This window comes from Schistocerca piceifrons, chromosome X (assembly GCF_021461385.2).
Source record: "Schistocerca piceifrons isolate TAMUIC-IGC-003096 chromosome X, iqSchPice1.1, whole genome shotgun sequence".
Lineage (NCBI taxonomy): Eukaryota > Metazoa > Arthropoda > Insecta > Orthoptera > Acrididae > Schistocerca > Schistocerca piceifrons.
Window position 1 is genome coordinate 70,189,476 of NC_060149.1, and position 26,125 is coordinate 70,215,600.

At 45.2% G+C, this 26,125-nt stretch overlaps 1 protein-coding gene across 1 annotated transcript in view; it reads left to right on the plus strand.

The window, feature by feature from the left end:
• The window catches only part of LOC124721099, a 336,010-nt gene that overhangs the window by 298,439 nt on the left and 11,446 nt on the right, over positions 1–26,125 (plus strand). Inside the window, exons 8-10 of the mRNA XM_047245919.1 lie at positions 5,793–6,113; positions 11,828–12,015; positions 19,294–19,653. Of these exons, the coding sequence (XP_047101875.1) occupies positions 5,793–6,113; positions 11,828–12,015; positions 19,294–19,653 (869 nt within the window). The remainder of the gene's footprint in view (positions 1–5,792; positions 6,114–11,827; positions 12,016–19,293; positions 19,654–26,125) is intronic.

Consider the following 26,125-nt stretch of genomic DNA (forward strand, 5'->3'; position numbering starts at 1 on the left):
GTCGCAGCGCTCGTGTGTCGTCTGGCATTGTTATGCTGAAGGAGAGTGTGCTTCATGTGTGGAAGAACTCTTCGAATTCGAAACTCGATTAGAGGACGCTGTTTCTCAGACACCGTTAAAGATACGTTACACACCGCCATGTTACACGATATAGTTCGGAGCCCTCTAGCGGCAGAGGGCTGAAAATTTGTAGACATGAAGAATTAAGATGTAAAATGTTAGTAACGTTTTCTTTTTTTTTGCTTAAAAAGCTTTTAGAGTTTTCACATGAAAAATTCGGAGGCATTACTTCTCAGCACGCCCTCGTATTATGGCAGTCGAAGGAGAAAGTTTATCACTGAAATTTAGAGAAAAGGAATAAGTATTTGTGGTAATGACTGACGCCACAACTCGCTTACCATATCTGTGACATTCTCTCCCCTATTTCGTGGCAATAAAAAACGAGTTACCCTTTCGAAGTCATCCATCAATCCTATCTGGTAAGGGTCGTTTCGGACACTGTGGTACTGCAGAAGAGTTGCGGTACTGCAGAACAGAGCGGACAAGAGTCGAGTAGGTAGCCTTTTTAGTAGATTTGTCTAACATTATAAGTGCTCTGCCAATACAACGCAGTCTTTGGCTCGTCTTCAACACAACATTTTCTGTGTGATGGTTCCAGCTTGAGTTCTTCATAACTGTAATCCTTCGCTGTTTAGTTGAATCGGTAGCCTTTAAATTTGAATTATTTGTCGAGTAACCAAAATTTAACGAGATTTTGCAGTACTCCTGTGACGTACCTCACATTCTTTTAGTGTTCAGGATCAACTGCCACTTTTCACACCATGCAGGCGTCTTATTAACTCATTCTGTAATACGTTTTGCTAGATGGTAAACGACAGCGTTATCCACAAAAAATCTCAGAGGGCTGCTCAGAGTCTCACCTAAATCGTTTATGTACCTGTAGTATTCTTCTGTAGCACGACATCTCAAAATCTTGCATCCTTGTCTTGCCTATACTCTTCGTTTGTAGATCCTTGCGATAACAGTCACAAATATATTTAAAAACTGTTCCAGTGGTCACCGTCAGACTGTGTAAATGCATGCGCTGCAAGCGGTGATGTAATGTTTCCGTTGCTTTGTGAGTGTATGTTATGTCGACAACGTTACGGTCACCGCTTGCAGTACATGCGTTTAGACAGTCTGACGGTGACCACTGGAAACGGTAACTGCGTTTTGAAGTGGCGATGGCCTGTTAAGCCGAAAACTGGTTCGTAATCAGCAAATATTAATGCAACAAAGCGCAGTTGTTTTGGTTATCAGCCTTAAATATAAAATTGTTTTACCAAGAAGTGACGAAGAATTCATTAATAGGAGAGTTTTTCTCTGGCTTGGAAGCTAAATCAATGTCTTGATGATTTATATTCAAATGTTTACATAAATAATATTGTGATTGTATCTAAAATTTTTGTGCAGTTTAGTTATCTTTTTTCTAAAGTGATCCCACACATGACTGGAAGATGGAGTCATCATCTAATGTGTAGACAAGATTTAAAAAAGGAAGAACTCAGAAATCTGCCAAAGAGAACCACATTTTAAAATTTTTGAAGTCAGTCACAAATTCAAAAACATGTAGTATTAAGTGAAAATAATACTCAAAACTCGTGAGAATTGGAAGTGGTTCTATAAAGACTAGTGTGCTTTAAATATAGCTTAAAAATTCTAGTTGTATGCTGTGAAAGCGGACGATGACCACTATTCGAAGTAGTATACAGTATTAGGATTCTAGTGAATCGTATACAAGTAAATATACTCCCTATGAATTCCCATTCCCACTGCATAATGATAGAAATTAGAACTAAAGGCGTGGCCTTTGCTTGACGCTTTGTTTCCCTTGCACTATGAAAGTTATTTGTTGATTTCTTAAAACATGTCTTATCATTCTATTCCGTTTTTTTGATTGAAGTGTTCTGTGTGTTAATTTCCTCACCAGTTCTGCGTAGGAATTATCAATCAAAATAATTTTAACATCCACCTGTAAGACCACGTCTCAAATGCGGCGATTCTCTCCTTTTCCGGTTTTCCCGTAGTCCATGAGCCACTTCCATGTAGTGCCGTACTACGGACGTACATGGTCATAAATTTCTTTCTTGAGGCTTCTGTTGGCGAGGAGTGCCCTCTTTGCGCTAGTCTGCTTCTACTATCCTCCTTGCTTCGATCGTCATGCGGTATTTTGCTTTCAAGGTAGCATGATTACCGCACTTGATCTACTACATAGCTCCCATTTCTGGCGTCATGTTTGTCGCTAATCTCCTTTTCTGCCACTTCTTAATCTTTTAGCCTTACTTTGGTTGTACTTTCAATCCATATTCTGTGGTCGGCAGACTGTTCATCCCATTCACGAAGACCCGTAAATGCATCCTTACTTTCACAGAGGACGGCAATGTCATCAGTGAATCTTACAACTGATATCCTTTCACGACAAATTTTTATTCCACTTCTGAACCTTTCATTTGTTTCCGTAGTTCTTCTTCGATATACATATTACACAGTAGAGGCTAAGGCCTGCGTCCCACCTTTTTTAACCCGAACACTTCTCTCTCGCTCTTCCCTCTTGATTCTTGTAGGTATTGTATATTATGCCTCTTAAAAAGCTTATAATCATCTCAGTGCTCGAGAAGGAAACAATAGCTTTTGGTACACACTGACACAAATATCCAGTAGATGCAATGAATAAAAGTGAGTTCACTTTGCTCAATCTAGTCCAGTCCAATCCTCAGCTTGCGAGAATTGCGAAAAGCTGTGATAACGCCCCGATCACAGCTGCCGTGTGAAGAACATGTTTGCTATAGCTGCTTCCCAGATTTCCAGTCCTCTAGTAACTCACAGGAGGAAATGCATCTGCAGTTTGCGCTGTTATAATTGACCATGAACGGCACGTGTGCAATGTCCTCAAGTGTCAGTCGTGATTAGAACAGTGTTCTGTGCAATTGCAAGTGCATAATATCGGAGTTAAGTGAATTCTAAGGTGGTCAAATTGTTGGTTTACGTATGGTGGATGCTTCCGTAGCCAAGGTAGCCGAAGTATTTGTTATTTCAAGAGGCGCCGTATCGAATATTTATACCGCATACAGGGAAAGCTGAAAAACATCATCCACTAAGTCACAAAGTGTGTGTTGAGTGATCGTTACAGACGGTCGTTGAAGAGGATTGTGACGAAAAATAAGAGGACATTAGCTGTAAAAGTCAGCGCAGAACAGAATGTCGCACTCGTGAACCATGTCAGGAGCAAAAGAACACGAAGGGAGCTCCATAAGCAGGGAACCGCAGGGCGAACTAGAATCTGGGATTCGATATTAACAAATATCTCCTTTTCAGAAATGCTTTTGTTGCTAGCGCCAGTCTGCATCCTTCCTACTCTGGCCATCATAGTAATTTTGCTATCCAAATAGCAGATCTCATCTGTTACTTTTAGTGTTTTATTTGTAAATATAATTCAGTCAACATCCACTCCAATTCCACTGCCACTGTTTTCCTTATGTTGATATTTATCTTATAGCCTCTTTCGGAGTTACCATACTCGTATATTCCATTCAGCTGCACTTCAAAGTCCCTGGCCGTCTCTATACAGAATTACTATGACAACGGCAAAAATCCAAGAATTTATTACACCTTCCTGAATCTTAAATTCTTTACCACATTTCTTTATGTTTTACTTTACTACTTGCTCAATGTACAGAACAAAGCGGCGGTTATACGGAGTGAAAAGGATGGTGCCTCAGTTATAACCCACCTTTGAGGGTAGAACATTTAGTCTTAATATACCACATTATTCCAATGTATAAGACGATGAAAGAGGAACAAAATTTGCTCAAAAATTGCATCACTTTAAGTGATTTAATGTATAGCTATTCATTGTCGACTTTGTGAGCAATTAAGTTGTTTCGTACATTTTATATTCTGGTTGCGCAAAAGTTTTTGTAGAATCATTGATACGCTACGTAAGATTATGGAAAGAATGATAAACTTGGCACATGGGGGAGCGTCACATCTTTGACAAAGTTTTTTGGACCTTCTTGAGGTAAGCATCCATCGCATCTAAAACGGCTTTTGTTGTAGAATGGTCGGCAAAGTGGATACGTGTTAGTAGTATCTATTGCAGAACTTTGTTGTAAGATTTTCCAGAAAAGAAAAAAAATCCGAAAATGTGTTGTGAAACGAGAGGGATGTTTCATTAGCATATACTTGTGCTACATTTTACTCTTTGTGGGCTCTTCTGACCTAAAGTGTTTGTGGTCCATGTTTCACTTCTGTACAAGACTACACTTCAAATTCATTCAGAAAAAACTTTCTAACGCTTAAATTTATGTTCAATCTTAACAAATTTCTCTTTTCCAGAAGCGCTTTTCCCACTATTGCCAGGCTACGTTTTATAACGTCACTACTTCGGCCATCTTCAGCTAGTTTTGTGATCAAATAGCAAAATCTGGGGTTTCATTTGCTACTATAATTCCCTTAGCATCGCCTAATTTAATTCTACACCCACATCTACAAAATTCGACTACATCCATTGTCTTTGCTTTACATTTGCTAATGATCGTCATATAACCTCTTTTCAAGACACTATCCAATGCTTTGAACCGATCTTCGAAGTCCTTTGCTGTCTCTGAACAGGATTACAATGACAACGGCAAAGGAGATGAAATGTTGGTATTGGTATTATCCGCCAACGGCCACGCCGCAGTGGTAACACCGGTTCCCGTCAGATCACCGAAGGTCAGCGCTGTCGGGCTGGGCTAGCACTTGGATGGGTGACCATCCGGTCTGCTGATTGCTGTTGGCAAGCGGGGTGCACTCAGCTCTTGTGAGGCAAAGTGAGGAGCTACTCGATTAAGAAGTAGCGGCTCCGGTCTCGGAAACTGACATACGGCCGGGAGAGGGGTGTGCTGACCACATGCCCCTCATATCCAAATCCAGTGACGTCTGTAGGCTGAGGATGACACGGCGGCCGGTCGGTACCTTTGGGCCTTCATAGCCTGTTCGAGAGGAGTTATCCATGGCAGAGCTTTGGAGTAAGGTTTTCGAGGAAGGAAAAAAAAAGAACATTATAGTGCGAAAACGTGTTGTGAAACGACAGAGATGTTTACATTAATTTATCCATATTATTCGTAGTTTATATCGTAGGATGTGGACTCAGTTACTTTAAGAACTATAGCAAGGAGAAATTTTTTTCGTATATCATTTTTTTGTGGAAAGACGCGTTTCGGGCTTTCACCTACCTTCAATTTATATAACAGACTATATTAATTACATCTTCATCAGTATAAAGTTTTTATCGACGTGCTTATCAAATATCGGTCTTAGACTGAGGAAGAAATTTATGGGAATGTAATTTTGGGGCACAGCATATTATGGAAGTGAATGATCGATTGTGGGAAAATTGGAAAAGAAGAGAAACGAAAGGTTTCAGGTATTATGCTGTAGAAGGATGCTGAAAATTAGGTGGACTGATAAGAAATAAGAAGGCTCTCCGCAGAATCGACGAGAAGATGTAAATGTGGGAAACACAAGACACATTACAAGAGGAATGGACAGGATGACAGGACATGAAGCAATAGCTTCCACGGTACCAGAGGGAGCAGTACAGGGCAAAAACTGTAGAACACAGAGATTGGGATACATTCTACAAATAACTGTGGACTCTGGGTGCAAGTTCTGCTCTGAGACGGGGGAGCAATTCGAGGCGGGCCGCGTCAAACCTGTCAAGAAGAGTGATGCCCACCCAAAAAACTGACACAATATTATTGACTGCGCAGGGCTGCTGAGCCACATGGAGCACATGCGCATGGACCCGAAGCACCAGTTCGCGGCGCAGTACGTGCTGAGCCGCGCGGCCGCCGAGCGCCGCGAGCGCGAGTCGCTGCTGGCGGCGGCTGCCGTCGCCGCGTCCTCCGGCGGCCTGGCCGGCCTGGGCGGCGTGGGCGTCGGCGTCGGCGTGCCCGGCGTGGGCGGCGGGGGCGGCGCCGGCGCCGCGGGCGGGCCCAGCTCCATGTGCGCCAGCCCGTCGGCGCAGTCCGACTCCTCGTCCGGCGGCGGCCGACTCTCCTCCACCGGGTCCGAGCCCGGCACCGCCACAGGTACGTACTCCAGCCTCTAAATACTGTTTCAATTTAACTGTACACTCCTCCACTTTTATACGTTTAACTCCCAATTGTAATAAGCTCACCGGAGAAAAACTTAGTCGCTTGAGGAGACGCCGTGTAACTACGCTCCAACCTCACTTCGGCGAGGAAGAGAGCCCACACTTTTCTTCACGTAAGCCATATTAACCTGGCAAAGTAGATGCCAGACTGAGATTCATTGGAAGAATCATAGGGAAATGCAGTCCGAAAACAAAGGATGTAGGTTACAGTACACTTGTTCGCCCACTGCTTGAATACTGCTCACCGGTTTGGGATCCCTACCAGATAGGGTTGACAGAAGAGATAGAGAAGATCCAACGGAGGGCAGCGCGCTTCGTTACATGATCATTTAGCAATCGCGAAAGCGTTAAGGAGATGATAGATAAACTCCAGTGGAAGACTCTGCAAGAGAGAGGCTCAGTAGCTCGGTACGGGCTTTTGTTGAAGTTTCAAGAACATACCTTCACTGACGAGTCAGGAAGTATATTGCTCCCTCCTACGTACAAAAAAATGGTTCAAATGGCTCTGAGCACTATGGGACTTAACATCTCAGGTCTTCAGTGCCCTAGAACTTAGAACTACTTAAACGTAACTAACCTAAGGACATCACACGCATCCATGCCCGAGGCAGGATTGGAACCTGCGACCGTAGCCGTCGCGCGGTTCCAGACTGAAGCGCCTAGAACCGCTCGGCCACCAGCGACCGGCTCCTACGTATATCTCGCGAAGAGACCATGAGGATAAAATCAGAGAGATTAGAGCCCACACAGAGGCATACCGACAATCCTTCTTTCCACGAACAATACGAGACTGGAATGGAAATGAGAACCGATAGAGGTACTCAAGGTACCCTCCGCCACACACCGTCAGGTGGCTTGCGGAGTATGGATGTAGATGTAGATGTAGAAGGCAATCGTTGACGATTAGATACCGTAGAGCTGGCAGACTGCGAGGAAGTCGACTGATACGTTTCACCCGCTGTCCTAAATAGTCCCAGACATTTCCTGTGGCATTAACATCGGGTGGGCCGTGTGGAATAAGCCGAGCGGTCTGGGGCGCTGCAGCGGCTGAACCCGGCGGAGGTTCGAGTCCTCCCACGGGCATGGGTGTGTGTGTGTGTTTGTCCTTAGGACAATTTAGATTAAGTAGTGTTTAAGCTTAGGGACTGTTGACCTTAGCAGTTAAGTCCCATAAGATTTTACACACATTTGAACATCGGGTGATCTGGCGGGCCACCCGTAGTGCAGTGAGGTGCCTCACAGTTCGTCAAACCACAAACGTGAGTGTATGCAGTCCTCTGAACACGGATGTTGTTATCTTGGAAGACGGGAGTTCCCACAGCATACTCATCACGAAAATGTCGAGGAAACGGTCGAAATCAATATCTTTGTTCCTGTTCACTATATCCTGAATGAGTGAGCCAAGTCGTGGTACGAAAAACTCTCAAAAAAAAAAAACAGCAGATAAACAGCTCCGACATGAACTGAAACCTCCACACAGCGTGATTTAAACGCCACATGGGTGCACTTGACACCGCGTATCATATGAAAAAAAAATGTTCAAATGTGTGTGAAATCTTATGGGACTCAACTGCTAAGGTCATCAGTCCCTAAGCTTACACACTACTTAACCGCCGGCCGGAGTGGCCGCGCGGTTCTAGGTGCTACAGTCCGGAACCGCGCGACCGCTACGGTCGCAGGTTCGAATCCTGCCTCGGGCATAGATGTATTTGATGTCCTTAGGTTAGTTAGGTTTAAGTAGTTCTAAGTTCTAGGGGACTGATGACCTCAGAAGTTAAGTCCCATAGTGCTCAGAGCCATGTGAACCATTTGAACTACTTAACCTAAATTATCCTAACGACAAACACACACACCCATGCCCGAGGGAGAACTCGAACCTTCGCCGGGACCAGCCGCACAGTCCATGACTGCAGCGCCTCAGACCGCTCGGCTGTATCACTTGAGAAGCGCCAGAATCGTGACTTGTCAGCGCACACTGCATTCTTCCAGTAAGTTACTGTCCGGTTTCAGTGTCGTTCGGACCCATTGACAAGGAACAGCTTTACGTTCCGGTGTGAAAAATGGCCTTCTGCGAGGTACCCGGCCTCATACGTCTATTTAATGCTGTTCCCTTCGCTGTGATCACTCGTAAGGTGGTTAAGATCGAACTCCAGTCACTGGCAGCCGGTTTTCCCGTCGGGATCGAAATCGATTGTTACTGTCAACACGTAACACTCGTCTCCGGTCGCTGTCGGTCAGGATATTATTACGCCGACTGTGTTAAACGGTACCCTGTTCCTTGTTCACCCGTTCGACAGTGTGCCTCGATACCACCAAACATGGAAGCTGCTTCCTACCGATCTGTCGCGTGTGACTAACGGTTCGAATGGCTCTGAGCACTATGGGACTTAACATCTGAGGTCATCAGTCCCCTAGAACTTAGAACGATGTAAACCTAACTAACCTAAGGACATCACACACATCCATGCCCGAGGCAGGATTCGAACCTGCGACCGTAGCGGTCGCGCGCTTCCAGAATGAAGCACCTAGAACCGCTCGACCACACGGGCCGGCGCGTGTGACTGCGCAACTAATATTTTGTCCGGTGAGCTTATATTCTCTCTTGCTGAAGGAAAGAAGGAAAACATGACATTTTCATACTGTAGAGTGCGTCCAAACAGAACTTCTGGAACGTGAGTCCAACAGCATCTGAAGACTGATTAACTGTGTTGCTAAATTTTAGTGCTGACTTTTTAATTTTTTTACTATTGATGGCAACTAATACTTGAAGCAAGATGGATTTTATTTGATCTGACACCACACTAAGGACGTTGCCATTTAGACTGTTTTAAATAATGTTATGATACCTGAAGATCTGATCACCCAAACCAGTTGCAAATAAAGAATAATTTTATCACAAGCTCTTCGCGTTTTCAGATATGACTTCTTGCAAATCCTTAAGACCTGTCGGCCACCACCTGCACAAAATACGATTACCACTGGACGCTTGAGTGCCCTGCTCTACATCTCGAAAAACGGGGAGTCTACTTTCCCTTCAGTCTCCGTAATGTCTTGCAGGCGCCAGTCCACAGGGCGATGAAGACCATCGTTTGTCACTCTATTCGTGGCGTCCACCGTTAACGTCTCCACCAGTGTTTGACTTGTAATGTTCGTCATCATTTTGCCAGACAACATATCAGAGATGGGGTTTTTCTGATTTTCTTACCAATGGTTTGGAAGGAACTTTTAGGTAGACGAGGATGGTGAGGGTGGCTCGAGGATATAACTGGACGTATCCCGGTTTCAGGTAGCGGGATGCTGAACAACAACAGTAACAAAAGGGAGGGCAAACTGGGTGGGCAGCTGCAGCCCAACAGTGTACAGCAGCAGACGATGGACCACAACACACTGTCTTCGCAATGTATGTCAGTTGCTCATGTGGCTGCAGGACGCGAGCTGCTCAAATGGGACAACAGTGGACCAGACAATCTAAACGAGCCGCTGCATTCTAACAGATTGCGGTACAAGATCTGAGGCTGCAGCGGGCTACATTTTCTCTAGATGTCAATGCTTGTGTGGTTGAAAAACTAGTGCTGCTAGATAAGAACAACAACAACTATAGGCTGGGCTAGAAGAGTGAGTTGATGCAGCTCAACAATGGGTTGTATCAGATGGTGGCCTACGACATACTCCTTTTCCTCTAGACATAAGCGTTCGAGTGGTTGAGGGTCCGTGGTTGCCCTTACAACGAAAACACGAACAACAAAGACAGCATGGGACGGGGAAACTGGACGAGTTGCTGTGGTCCAGCAGAGGGTGGCACCAGTTGGGAGGCCGTAGCGGTCTGCTTTTGCTCTAGATGTAGGTGGTCAGGCGGCTGCAGGTCCCAGACTGCTAACAACAGCAACAACAAGAATAAAGACAAGAAATTCATGGATGTACGTTCCGTCTATCTAACTAAAAAATGGTGCAAATGGCTCTGAGCACTATGGGACTCAACTGCTGTGGTCATAAGTCCCCTAGAACTTAGAACTAGTTAAACCTAACTAACCTAAGGACATCACACACATCCATGCCCGAGGCAGGATTCGAACCTGCGACCGTAGCGGTCGTGCGGTTCCAGACTGTTGCGCCTTTAACCGCTCGGCCACTCTGGCCGGCTCTATCTAACTAAATGAGAGGCAATTTGTTTATTGTCATGTGTGTTTCGCTTTTTTTATTTGTGAGCCATTTTAGTGGCCTGTAATAGATGTTTCTTTTCATACATATAATTTATGTACTATGTAGTAGTTACACTAACTTTCTATATTCCATTTTGTCACTTTTTTCTTGTTTTTCAGATGTGAATCAATTTTGTATCACAAATTTCATGAGGTGGATTTGTCGTTCGTTGTTACTTACGATTTCCAGTGCTGTTAACCCATATGTGTGGTCCTGGAGATGTGTTCATTAGTCCCCTTGCTCCAGATGGCCGACGTCCGGCATTTTTTCACCCACATTTGTTACAACACATCACTTTCATCACTTGCACTTTTAATTTTCTGACCAAAATACGTGTTTACAGTGTTGCCAACTGTCACTGTGTGTTTATCTTTGGTCTTTTGTTTTTTGTTGTTTGTGTGGTTTGATATTTTTCATTTGTTTTGTGTGTGTGTGTATTTTGTTATGTGTAAACACAGCGACCGTTGGTAACGCTACACACCGTAAACACACACGTGTTGATCACAAAACGAAAAGTGCAAGTGATGTAAGTGATGTATTGTAACAAATGGGGGTGAAAAGGCGCCGTAAATCTGCCAGCTGGAGCAAGGGGACTAATGAACACGTCTCCAGGACCACACATCTGGGCTAACTGCACTGGAAATGTAGCACCGGACGATAATTTCACCTCACAAAATTTTTGCCACAAAAGTTGATTCTAATCTGAAAAACAAGAGAAAAACATCACAAAATGTAACATAGTAACATGTTGTAACTACTGCGTAATAATACATTTGTTATATGTATACAAAGAAGCATGTATTACAGACCACTGAAGATGCTTCACAAGTAAAAAGAAGGGAGTATGGCTATAAACAAACTGCCTCTCATTTAGTTGCATAGACGGAACATACCTCCATGAATTTTTAAGCAACTAAGGAACGACGGAAAACAGAACACCGAGCGAGGTGGCGCAGTGGCTAGCACACAGGACTCGCATTCGGGAGGACGGCGGTTCAATCCCGCGTCCGGTCATCCCGATTAAGGTTTTCCGTGATTTCCCTAAATCGCTCCAGGCAAATGCCGGGATGGTTCCTCTGAAAGGGCACGGCCGACTCCCTTCCCCGTCCTTCCTTAATCCGATGAGACCGATGACCTCGCTGTCTGGTCTCCTCCCCCAGACAATCCAATCCAAAACAGAACAAATGACGAAACGACAACAAAAACAACAATGATCTGGACACACTAGGCAACTCAGCAGCTTACCCAACAATGGGCTGCAACAGATGACTGGCAACTGTTTTTGTTCTGGATATAAGGGGCTGGTTGGTTCCTGTTTCCAGGTTGATGAATAACAACAACAATAAAAGTTGGTTGGTCCAACTTATCCAGCTCAACGATAGGCGGTAGCAGTTGGTGAGCTTTGGCGGACTGCATTTGCCCTGGATGTGAGTGCTATGGTGGTTACAGGTCCTGGGCTGCTGAACAACAACAACAACAACAACGGGCCGGGAAAGCTGGGCGAGCTGCTGCGGCCCAACAACGGGCTACATCAGATGGCAGGCTACGGTGAAGACTTGCACAACGCGAGCCGCATGGCTGCCATGGCCGCCATCGTGGGGCAGTCCGGCGTGGCCAGCCCTGCCGTCGGGCCGCAGGTACAGTAGCCTGGCCATGTCTTTGCTTGTCTTCTGCCTGTAGAAATTAGTGCATGGTTGTGGCGATGACGATGCCTACACAAACATGTGACCTTCCACGATAAGCAGACAGGACATAATTTTTTTGAATCCTGCCGCTTATGCTCCGTGACGACCTACTGTCGTCCTTGGTGTAAAATTTGTCGTGTCCCAATGTTATACAGATGGAAGTGGGCCATTTGAAATAGTCTACCAGTGGTCAGAATTGGATATCCTGGGCAGTAAGAGATCTCGAATGAGCAGATGCAGATATTTGTTAACAATTTATGCTGCGTGATAAACAACTGCCTGTGGAATCGACGCCCATTGTGCTACCTCGAAAAGCAGTAGAAAATAGTCCGTGACGAGTCCGTGGTGTTCTCCACCGTTTACAACTCAGAGCGATTTGTCGAAAATGGAGCATTGCTCGTTACAGACACGCTTTTAATATAGGAATGTGCGAAGTGCCGTCTCGGAAAGCGGAATGATTTTACGGAGAACAGTTTCGTCATCGGCGTCATCCTGGTTGGAGTAAATATATTGCACCAAATAAATATACTGCTCCGAATAAATACATCGGAGCAGTGAAGCAGCAGAGAGCTAGCAAGATTCTCGACAGTAGAATTTAAGGGGATGGTGTTGGATAATGTGGGAGATGGTTCATCAATAACCGCCTGTCATGCACGCTCCGAAGGAAATAGCGTGGCGAGTAATAGTGAAGCAGAAAGTACGCTCTTATTGTAAACGAAGTGCGCGAGTACCGGCCTCAAGAGTTTTTTTTCAATTCTATATGTTGATTACGTTGAGAATGGCGTTTGCTCCTTTGGCCAGTTTCTAGTAGCTATACGTGTGAAAATTGTACGAAAAAAAACTAAATGTTGGTTTCCAATCATTAGTAGTTTAGGATCGTCCACCATGGGTAAAAGGTTGATCCTAAATGTTAGGGACACCTTGTACGATGCGTGGAAAGAACTTCTGTTACGAATTTCGAAGAATTGTTAAATACACGAATAGAAACTTCTGTATATAATAAAATGGGAATCGGACACTTTTTTCCCTTTAGAGACCTAAATACCAAAGAGGTAGAAGAAAATGAGAGAATAGGGAAAGGCTTTCCATTTGTAATACCTTTAATTTCTGGCACATTGTTTTATAGCCGTAACTTCCCAAGGTTTCCACTTTCAGGATTGAATCAGACATTGGATATGTTGAGAAAGGACTGTCGAAATTGACTGAAGACGCCTGGCACTCAGCCAACGGTTTCGAAAGCCGTGAAAATGTGGGTGACGATTGGTTTGAGGTTCCAGCCGCAGACAGCGGGCTAGCAGGCCATTCGACCCTGCAAGAACGCAGTGCCTTAAATTCCGTTCCCGTATGCTTGATTTGTGCTTTGGAAATTTGGAATCGTTATTAAAAGAACATATCCGGAGTAAATATATTCTGTAATATTGGTGTCACATACATGACCCTTTTATGACCCATTCTTGAGTACTACTCCAGTGTTTGGAATCTCTAACAGGTCGGATTAAAGAAAGACATCGAAGCAATTTAGAGGCGTCCAGACTGATGACCTCAGAATTTAAGTCGCATAGTGTTCAGAACCAGAGGCGTGCAGTTAGATTTGGTACCGTTAGGTTCGATCAACGTACGAGTATTACGGAAATGCTCCGCGAAATCAAATGGGAATCCGTGGAGAGAAGAATGCGTTCTTTTTGTGAAACAGTATTGAGACATTTTAGAGAACCGGCATCTGCGACAGACTTCCGAGCAATCCTACTGCCACCGACATGCATTTCACTCGAGGGCTGTGAAGATAAGATGAGAAAAATGACGGCTCGAACAGAAGGGCACAGATAGTCGGTTTTCCCTCTCTCCATTTGCGAGTGAAACAGGAACGGGATCGGCTAGCAGTGATACAAAAACACGCCGGCACGCACCGTATGGTGACTTGCGGAATATGCAAGCAGATGCAGATTCTTCTAATCAGAAGAGCGCACTTCCGTGGATAGTGTACCTGGCAGGAGCTCCAAAATTGATAAACTTGAACTAAAATGAAGCAGGCGATCTCTAAATTCATCGAAATCGCTGCCAACCTGCTCTTGCATACGGAGGTGAAATTACAATAAACGTGTTTAGGTACAGAACTTGGCAAAATCTATGACGCAGCATGGCAACCAGCTGACACCAGACTTAATTACAAGAGCCTCCGCTGACCACTGATCAACTCCTTTCACCGTGTATCTTGAACGATGCTGATCTTGCACTAAAACACGCCTTTCTGCATCCACTAACCTAGCAACCACATCCCCTAGAGAAATATCTCCTTTTTTAGGCACTGTATTTTTTTATTTACTCTATCATTACTCTAAATTTGTAACAGTAGTTCTTCTATTCCTGTGTTAGGTAACATGCCAAACTGTACCCTATTTTGAAAATTGATTTTAAGTAAAATGTAATTGTTCCCAATTTTGTGATTACTTTAGGTTATTTTCTATGAGAAGTAACTTCAAACTATCTTTGTTCGACGTGCCATTTAATGACTATAACTTCCACTCCTTTCGAGCTATCTCTGTTTGCACAGCCTCATTCTATATCTAGCAGTAGAAGTGTGTAGCCATGAGGTGTGCGTCGACTAATACTCAATTGTGGCGTTCCAGGGAATTCCTTTTGTTTCGCAGGGATGATATTTTCAGGCTGGACGGTAAACAGTAAACAGCGACGGCTACCGGACCTTGACCCTTCGATAAGGGACGAGTAGCGTGTGGCTAGCGCCCTCTCATTACAGCAATGCGTCTCCCGGGTCAAAGGTCGCCTTTCGAAACGCCTATCAGTGTTGCAAGTTGTGCCGTGCTGCACGAGTGTTTGTTCTTAGCGAAACAAGGACGACTCTTTCATTAGATTTGTGCACGTGCGGCACACGGCAGAGGAGAGGCTGGTGTGTGTGTGTGTGTGTGTGTGTGTGTGTGTGTGTGTGTGCTTGCTTGTGAGGCAGGCGACAGACAGCGTAATTCAAACTAAATTAAAATGTAGCTCCTTAACGAGTTACTGGAGACGAATATGGCCAGACGATTAGTTGGACAAAGCGCTAATAAGATAATTTTTCTCGCACATTTCTTTAATCTGCGATACGCAAAGATCTTACAGGAAACAAAAATAATTCTAACGCTTTCAGAAGGTGACCCTATACAGCTATCAGGAATTTGAAGAACTGATTCTACTTTCTACCAGTTTCGGTCGTAGCGACTATCTTCACAGGAAGAAACAACAGCTGTCCATCAGATGGATATGCATTTCAACTCTGATAGTTTTCAGTTCATCCAAAGGAGAATTGAACTCCGTATCCATCTAATGTACAGTCTTTTCCCTTCCTATGAAGATGTTCGCAACGACCGAAACAGGTAGAAAATAAAGAATATATGGTAAACATACAGTTCTTCAAAAATAACTCGTCATTGAGTCACGGGAATTTAAATAATTGTTATGATCTCTGATCTTGCCGGGAAACTGAACAAAATATAGAAAAACACGGAGAGCGGATCAAAACCGTGGCTTACAACGAATGTGAACGTAAAACACTGTGAGACAAGCATGATGTACGATTTCCACTACTATTTCTTCTTTGCATTCTGTCCTTCATTTCACAGATGTATATCTGCTTTTCTGTCCTTTGAATAAGTTTGACTTGTAACAGTAGCGATAATTCTACTAGATAAGAAGGTTAGAATTGTAAGTCACTGTACGATAGAAAGTAACACTGGTTTCCATAAATTAAAGAGAAGTTGCAAAAATAAGTATAACTAAAAACATTTAGTATGTGATTAAACTGAGCCCAGTTGTAGACACTATTAAATGACATAAAAGTAACAGGAAAGGTCAGTTTCAGTGAAACAAGTTGTTTGTGACAAGTTAAGAGCATGCAACCCCGCTAGTGGACAATTACACCCTAAGAGTACCCCTTACGGACTGATTCAATGCGGCCATCATTTTCAAATTAGGGCATATTTACGAAAGTAAAAAATGCATTTCTTTTGTACCGGGTCCAAAGCCTCGCTGAATATCTAACCAACGACATTTTTTCACCCCTAACTATTAAAATGTTTACTCTGCAGAATTCTAATTTCGGTTATTTAGCCGTTGTGAAGTTCACGCTGCAACAACTCGACGTAACTGCGCATTTATTTATCAGGATTAGGACACGAGGTTCCCATTCGAAAATATTTGTGAGGGGATTATTTCCCCTTCCAGATTCTATACCCTGTATGTGTAAAAGAAAACAGATAAATCAACATGAAGCGAGAGCAACACACGGTGCATGGGCGAAGTTAAAATTACCGTGTTATTAGTACTGACAAGTTGAAGTACGAGGGGTAATGATAAAGTTCTAATTGCCACCTTGCACAAATCAGGCTGCAGCCATGAAAGTTGCTGGTTATGTTAGTCCTTATCTGTGTATTCACCCCTCCACGCGCCACATTTTTTCTCCACGATGGATAACTCCGTGCAGGCTTTGACTATAGAAGTCTGCATTTTGGATGTTCGGGGAACGTGCGAGCACGAAAAGCATCTCGTCGTCACTCTGCAGATACCTGTCTATATCTGAGGGATGAGAGAAGACGGTGAAGTTACTACGTGCCATGTGAGAAGAAGGAGGGGCACTTGATAGCCGTAAGAGGCAGCATGTGTTGCTGCGTCCTGTGCAGAATTAATTGGGACGTTGTCGTAGAACCGAAACACGCCCTTGGGGAGCTTCCCGCAACACCTCATCTTGATAGCCGCACATAACTTCGCCGAGAGATTTCGGTAGTATGCTCCTGGGACGCCCATCGTCTGGAACGTACTACCGAACTCTTTCGAAACCTCCCGCACAGGGAGAACACCGTTCCTGATCGCTGAGGATCATGACTACCGACTTTCGAAACCCACTTCGCGACACTATCTGCGCCCAGAGGCACCGAAACATGCCTTTTGCACTCTAAGAAGGCTGCCGGTCGATTTCCCCATTTCGCGAGGTCCAAAACCTCTCCAAGAAATTATTTTGACATTCACGCCTTTCGACCAGTCAGCCTCAAGAACAAAATTTAATCTTTCAATTAGCCATTTCCAGTTACCACTAATAGAAGTCAGCAAAGAACTGTTTCCTGCGAGGGCTCTTCAATTTTATTTCGCACAGGAGGTGTCGAGACACCAGCCATCCTGGCCAAATCACTCGGCGCTGGAAACAGTACAGACGACCCGGACAGCCACCCCTTTAGTAGGGTTTAGAGAAGGCAGGACGAAAACTTACTTCCTCCGGGTCCCGGAAACCGATCCAGGGCTTTCACAATTGGACGAACGCACAGGTGCTACCAGAAAACAGTGTGTTGCACGGAGTAGTGGCAGATATAGGAGCAGGGAAAGTGTTTTGGATGTCCGACTATGTGAGGGAACTTTAAAAAATAGCTCAGGATACAGGTTGCCGAAAGCGAGGCTTTCGAGGATCTGGGGGGGGGGGGGGGGGGAGCAGTGAAAGTTGAGAGTAGAGTACATGTCTGGATGCAGTAACCATTCCGTTGGCAGCAGCAAGGCAAGGAATCGTGACACTATTCCTTCCGAGTGGCGAAAAAGCGTTTATTTCTGTCCGAATTCGGGCTTCTTGCAAACCACCAATGGTCGTAGATCGCAGCTCGATCGGCAAATGGTGCCTGGGCGATGGCTATCACAGTTTCCAACTGTCTGTTCCCTGCTTTGCAACTTATCTTGTTTTTACGTGACCAGAAATCAAACCTTTTAAGCCTATAATTAAGCTGCGCCCATGCTTTCTTGTTTAACCACCGTAATTCATCGAGTGTACATTTACTGGGACAGTTAGTGTAGATCAGGAGATGTTCCATATCCTGATACCCGCCAGAGTCACATCTCTCGTCTTATCTATATTACTAAACCGCTATCTCGGAAGCCGGTAACAATTGAAGGTCGCCTGTCTAGCAGTTTTCAGGGCCAAAAAAACTTAATTTTCAGTATTTCGCGTCATTATTGGCCGAAATTAATACTCTGCCTTAATATATTCATTAAGAGATATAACCTTATATTAAAAGTTTAACACAATAAGACAAGTTTTACAGTTAGAAACTGTGTGTTTGTGTTGAAACAGCGTAACTGACGGTGCAGAAATACCCGGACTCTATTCATCCAGTATTTGAGAATGAGCGCACTTAGCGATTTCCAGCAAAATTTACACATAATTTCAAACTTTTACGAAACTCGCTCTCGGCGACACCCCACGCAGATGATGAAAGGAAGACAGTTTATGGCTTACTTCGTTTTTGCTCATGCAGTCAAACTTCAGCATGACATTTTAACTTATTTCTTCTTTACTATGGAACCTGTTCCCAACACAGTTTGCAGACAGTTTCCACATATACCACTGAATGTACATGCAAAATTAAATCATTTTACGACACATAGTTCAGCATATATGACGTCATAAACATTTAGAAGTGTCGAAAACTAACTTTATGCGCGGTAAAACTTCAGCACTAGGTATGAGGTTTTAATTTATTACTTCTTAACTACGAACTCTATTTGCAACTCGCTCTTCAGATAGTATCTACATGTATCAGAATGTACTTGCAAAATTATATCATTGCACGAAACGAAGTTTAGAAGATATGAAGTCATAAACATTGAGTTGTGTGAAAAACAAGCTTTTACTTAAAATGGAGTCCAAATCATCCAGACTATATTCATTCATAATGAAAGCAGTTAGCGACCTCCAACAAACGTTAAGCATAATTTCAAACATTTCCTAAACTTTTCTCTATTATACGCTTAAAAACAAATATTTAACACATTAACTCATTTCTAAAGTAATCAGACGTTCGAAGCTGTTTCATGCGAGGGAGTTTAAGAATAGGGGGTTTACTGGTTCATCTATAAGGCCTCACTAGATCACCTTTGCTTCCACTGATACCGAGCCCCCGCCAACGCGGTTCTGGCTGCTCCACATCTCGAGTGCTCGCCCCTGGCAATCTCCTGTCGTTTGGAGGCTCAGTAATTCGTTCGGGAATCTCTCGAGGGATTTAAGTCTTACACGTCCACAGGCACTTCCAAATAAGGAGTGGCGCTTAAGCTTCTCAGTATGTTCGCGAGCGGCTCTCAGGGGTCGTAGTCCGGGTATCCGGCTACTCGGTGTGGTTTAGGAAGCAGACTTGGCTCTGATTTGTGGAAACCAGTGGCAGAGTGTGGGAGTGGCGAGCCGCAGCGGTGTGTGTCCTGTCGCAGCGGGCTCCTACCAGCGACGAGTGGCCGGTGTTGCAGGCGGTCGCGGTGCAGGCGGCGGCGGTCAACCTGGCCGCCGCGATGCGCATGGGCGCCACCGGGCTCGCCTCGCCAGTCTCCTCCGCCAACGGCGGCGGGGGCGGCGGCGGGGGCGGCGGGGGCGGCGCCGGCGGCGGAGGGCCTCCGGGCGCGGCGGGCACGCCGCCCGCAGACGTGCAGCACGCCGCCGCCATGGCCATGCGCGCCGCCTCCATGGCCGACTCCATGCGCTCCATGGACGCCGCCATGCGCCAGTCCATGGGCGTCGACTCTCACCACCACCACCACCATCCCGGCCACCAGCCGCACCACAACCACCAGCAGGTAAGCACTGCTACTCGGAACTTCTTTAGTAGCCATTCGCGACACGGTTGACGTCTGTCAATCGGGGCTTTTCAGAACTTAAAAAAAAAAAAAAAATGGCTCTGAGCACTATGGCACTTAACTTCTGAGGTCATTAGTCCCCTAGAACTTAGAACTACCTAAACCTAACTAACCTATGGACATCACACACACCCATGCCCGAGGCACGATCCGAACCTGCGACCGTAGCGGTCGCGGGGTTCCAGACTGTAGCGCCTAGAACCGATCGGCCACCCCGGCCAGCTTAGAATTTCAGTTAGTATACATCTACATAAATATTCCGCAAGCCACTGTACAGTGCAAGTTTAGAGGACACGTAACCAATATTTTCCATTTTCTTGCCCATTCCATTCCTGTATTTCTCGAAGGAAAAATGACAGTACCCCTCCTTACACACTCTATTCGCTATTATCTCTTTCTCCCCTTTGCTGTGCGAGGTTTCCACATCTAAATCAATACTCTGCAATCCTCTGTGAAGAGTATTCCAGTTGTACTACTAATGAGGACTTCTTCCAGTCCCATTCCCGTACGAAATATGGGAAGAATGTTTGCTTAAAGCCTCTGCGCGCGCTGTGATGTGATCCACATGAGTTCCAAAAGAAATCCGTTGGAATTCGATTACTCGATAAATAGTACAATTCTCAAGGCTGTCAATTCAGCTAAGTACCTGGGTGTTAAAATTACGAACAACTTCAGTTGGAAAGACCACATAGACAATATTGTGGGGAAGGCGAGCCAACGGTTGCGTTTCATTGGCAGGACACTTAGAAGACGCAACGAGTCCACTAAAGAGACAGCCTACGCTATACTCGTTCGTCCTCTGTTAGAATATTGCTGCGCTGTGCGGGATCCTTACCAGGTGGGATTGACGGAGGACATCGAAAGGGTGCAAAAAGGGGCAGCTCGTTTTGTATTATCACGTAATAGGGGAGAGAGTGTGGCAGATATGATACGCGAGTTGGGATGGAAGTCATTAAAGCTAAGACGTTTTACGTCGCGGCGAGGTCTATTTACGAAATTTCAGTCACCAACTTTCTCTTCCGAATGCGAAAATGTTTTGTTGAGCCCAACCTACACAGGTAGGAATGATCATCAAAATAAAATAAGAGAAATCAGAGCTCAAACAGAAAGGTTTAGGTGTTCGTTTTTCCCGCGCACTGTTCGGGAGTGGAATGGTAGAGAGATAGTATGATTGTGGTTCGATGAACCCTCTGCCAAGCACTTAAATGTGAATTGCAGAGTAATCATGTAGATGTAGATACTCTAATATTGTCTTCGACATCCCTACAGGAGCAGTACGGAGGGGACTGTGGTGTATTGCCAGATTCGTTACCTGAAATTTGTTTTTGAAATTTTGTAAGTAAGCCTTTTCGGGATAGATTGTGTCTATCTTAGAGAATCTGCCTTTACAATTATTTCAGCATCTCAGTGACGTTCTCCCGAGAGTCAAAAATGGTTCAAATGGCTCTGAGCACTATAGGACTTACCTTCTGAGGTCATCAGTCCCTTAGAACTTAGAACTACTGAAACCTAACTAACCTAAGATCATCACACACATCCATGCCAGAGGCAGGATTCGAACCTGCGACCTTAGCGGTCGCGCTGTTCCGGACTGTAGCGCTTAGAACCGCTCGGCCACCCCGGACGGCTCCGAGAGTCAAACATACCTGTGCCCATTCGTGCGGCCCCCTTTTTTCATACACATTCAATATCTCTTGTTAGTCCTGTTTGGTATGGATTCCCCACATTTGTGCAGTTTTCTAGGACGTCCTACAGGACTCTTTTTGTAAGCAATCTGCTCTGTAGACTGACTACATTTTTCACATTTTCCCAGTATTCCTCGAATAAACCGAAGTCTGTCACCTTCTATACCTACAACTGTGTCATCAATCTATTTCATATCCTCAGAAATTGCTACATACATATACTTGTATCATTTCACTGATAACAAGTTGTGTCTTATTGATATTGTACCCATAAGGTAAAGGTTACGTCAATCGGAAGGTCGGTGTGAACACCACAGTATTTTACAAGGCAGTGGCAGATGGTATACCGTTTCCTTCCTCCACATTTGAACTGACGTATCCAGCCAGTTATAGGAGAACCGCGGTGCAGTTCGGCCTTTACCAAGTCGACAAACATTGCCAGAGGTGAAATAAGTCATCGTGATAGATGAAAATCGTAGAACTCACCGGGCATCCAACACGAGACCTTTGGATCCGCAGCCTGGCAGTTTCCTGTTTCTTTATTTCTATTTTTTTCTCTTTTTACCCAGAAGGTATCTGATTTCAAGTCAGACGCCTTAATCACTTTTTCTTTGTTTCATTGAACCGGTAAAGGATACTCTAATCTGTGTTTTCTGCACGGAACATTTCTGTTTATTTAAAACAAGCTGGTAACCTTTGTACCACTTTCAAATCTTATCTTTCGGATAGTGCTTCATTATAAATAACTGTGTCTTATGTAAAAAGTCAGAGGTCACTATTAATACTGTCTGCAATATCGTTAACACATCAAAAAAGTTTTGCATCACCCCGGTTCCCAGAACTCCTGAAGACAGACGTTGACTGTGGATATTGTATCACAGATACAGTCCCTTTGACTGTCCAGAGATGTCACTAGGCCCGCCCAAAGATGTAAACGACCATGCACGAGCAGCGCCTATTAGACGGAGGGGGTCTGACTGCCGATCACTTCCCGTCATTTCACAAGGAAGGAGGTATACGGCTCGTGTTTTCTGTAGTTCAACCATGCCTAGACGGTCAATACCGCGGTTCGATCGCGTCCGCATTGTTACTTGGTGCCAGGAAGGGCTCTCAACAAGTTAAGTGTCCAGGCATCTCGGAGTGAACCAAAGCGATGTTTTTCGGACATGGAGGAGATACAGAGAGACAGGAACTGTCGACGACATGCCTCGCTGAGGCCGCCCAAGGGCTACTACTGCAGTGGATGACGGCTACCTACGGATCATGGCTCGGAGGAACCCTGACAGCAACGCCACCATGTTGAATAACGCTGTTCGTGCAGTCTCAGGACGTCGTGTTACGACTCAAACTGTGCGCAATAGGTTGCTTGACGCGCAACTTCGCTCCCGACATCCATAGCGAGGTCCATCTTTGCAACCACGACACCATGCAGCACGGTACAGATGGGCCCAACAACATGCCGAATGGACCGCTCACGATTGGCATCACGTTCTCTTCATCGGTGAGTGTGGCATATGCCTTCAACCAGATAATTGTCAAAGACGCGTTTGGAGGCAACCCGGTCAGGAGGAAGCCCTTAGACACACTGTCCAGCGAATGCAAGGTGGAGATTGCCTGCTGTTTTGGGGGAAAGGGGGGGGGGGGGGAAGAAATTATGTGGGACTGACGTACGCCGATGGTGGTCATGGAAGGCGCCATAACGGCTGTACGACACGTGAATGCCATCCTACGACCGATAGTGCAACCATATTGACAGCATATTGGCGAGGCATTCGTCTTCATGGAGGACAATTCGCGCCCCATCGTGCACGTCTTGTGAATGACTTCCTTCAGGGTAACGAAATCGCTCGACTAGAGTGGCCAGTATGCTCTCCAGAGATGAACCCTATCAAACATGCCTGGGATAGATTGAAAAGGGCTGTTTATGGACGACGTGACCCACCAACCACTCTGAGGGATCTGCACCGAATCGCCGTTAAGGAGTGGGACAATCTGGACCAACATTGCCTTGATGAACTTGTGGATAGTGTGCCACGACGAATACAGGTATGCATCAGTGCAATAGGACGTGCTACTGGGTATTAGAGGTGCCGGTGTGTACAGCAATCTGGACCACCACCTCTGAAGGTCTCGCTGCACGGTGGTACAACATGCAATGTGTGGTTTTGATGAGCAATAAAAACGGCGGAAATGATGTTTATGTTGATTTCTATTCCAATTTTCTGTAAAGGTTCCGGAACTCTCGGAACCGAAGTGATGCAAAACTTTTTTTGGTGTGTGTAAATGAGCAGCAAGTGTTACAATACACTAACCCGCGGACGCCTGAAGTTACTTCCATTTCTGACAATGATAAGCTGCGTCCTGCCTAACAAAAACATCCTCAATCATTGACACTATAGATAATAGCGGATTCAGAGTTGCGATGCCAGGATCGTAACAGCTCATAAACAACTAACGAAAGTGCAACAGAGGTCCTCAAGGAACGTTAATGGAACTTTAGAAGAAAAACCACTCTGTTCTGGTGAAATTCTGCTGGGTAAACTAAAGAAGTGGTAGTCTGCTGCCGTCCTGTATCCCATAGGAATCACGATAATAAGATAGGAGAAATTGGGGTGCTCGTCTACGCTTATAGAAAGTAACGTTTGCTTTGCTCCATACGTGAATGGAATATATCATAAAATCGCTTATATCGCAAAGGTGAAATCGCCTTCGTGGCTAATGGATGTGTTCTTCGAACCAGTTTCGAACACTCGAGACACTGAAACATTTTATTCTCACGAAGGAAGGCAGTCATCGTACTCGAATGAAGGTGATTCGTAACGCAGCTGGTCAAAAGAACGCTTGAAGAGATTCCCGCAGCTGAAATGTTCATCCAGTAGGGTGTTTCTCGAAGTGTCTCGCCAGACATGCCCTCGTTCAACTGTTCTATGAATTACAAAGCGTGATTCGCCGCAAGAGACCACCAGTCGCAAAGCGGTAACATCCATTGTCGAAACTCTTGAGAAAATTTGTATCTTTTCTGCCGATACAGCGTAGCTAGCATGGGGAACAGACGCTCTCTCAACTGTTCTATGAATTACAAAGCGTGATTCGTCACAAGAGACCACCAGTCGCCAAGCGGTAACATCCATTGTCGAAACTCTTGAGAAAATTTGTATCTTTTCTGCCGATACAGCGTAGCTAGCATGGGGAACAGACGCTCTCTCAACTGTTCTATGAATTACAAAGCGTGATTCGTCACAAGAGACCACCAGTCGCCAAGCGGTAACATCCATTGTCGAAACTCTTGAGAAAATTTGTATCTTCTCTGCCGATACAGCGTAGCTAGCATGGGGAACAGACGCCGCGCATCTGCTTCTCAGCTCCACGGACAGCAGATTTCGCCGAACTTTTGTGACACACTCGGGCCTGGTTGACTCCGGTTTGTGTTCAAATGTGTGTGAAATCTTATGGGACTTAACTGCTAAGCTTACACACTACTTAACCTAAATTATCCTAAGGACAAACACACACACCCATGCCCGAGGGGGGACTCGAACCCCCGCCGGGACCAGCCGCACAGTCCATGACTGCAGCGCCCAGACCGCTCGGCTGATACCGCACGGCTGACTCCGGTTTACTGTTCTCCGCTCGCGCATAGGTTGTCCTACTCGGCATTCATGCATGATGTCCACATCGTGTCTTTCTCTACGACGATTATTCTCAGCGGTGCTGTTAATTCTCTAACGGAACACTTTTATCAAAGAGGCATCCGCAGGGTCGGCTTAAGGCGCAAGTGACACGTGTCACCGCTTGGTGCGCCAAGATGCCATAAGTCTTACATTTCTATACAGGGCATATCATCATTAGTAAAGGCCGCTCGGCGAGCCAAGCCGAGAGGGACGCCCAAGTGTAATATTTGTATACAGTGGGTATCGCAATTAGTGAAAGTGCACGAGGGAAAAGGGAGGGGTAGGGGAGGGGAGCGCCAAATGATAAGTCATTTGTGTGGAAAAACGTTCTCGAACCGGCCCTGGGCACGTGATACACTGACCATATTCGTCCGTTCAGAACAACCCTACCTGCTCTCACGTAAACATTTGGTTTGATATTTCTTGGATAAATTATCCAAAGGTTTCCGCCTCGTGGCAGAACATGTAATAGACATCTGGGAGGTGCATCTAGTGACATTAAGAATTAGGGTCAGGCGAAGAGGCGTGGTTAGGCAGGGTAATGGCAGAGGGACTGTGCGCGAACAGCAACATCTCCAGCTTACAATCCTAGTTCTAGTACACATTTTCAACTGTCGGTCCAGGTCAATTTATATAATCTTTCTGAATGCGGACTCAACGTCCGAAATACTAGTGTGACGCTTGAAGATTGTGCAGAACTGTCAACGGGCGGTCATTTTACCCTCTAAAACTGACGTAAACCATGCCGAGCTAATCTTGTATATGGAATCGGCGCAGTGCGATGAGGTGACGCGAACACGTGACAGAACGACAGAAAAGAGATGTCGTGTTTGGATGTGCCTATGATTCCACCCTGAGTGAACTTGCCTAGTTTGCTGGTCTACTAACACGGACTGTAGAACACGTCTCCAAGGGATGATATACACCTCGCAGCCGTGTGTGAACAGCGCTCGAAACAACGTCCTAATCGACAGGGACCGAAGTGTCACACCTTAGCGGTGACAATCCCGCGAAATGCTACATAAATTGCTGCTGTCAGTAGATGTAAGCCCATAT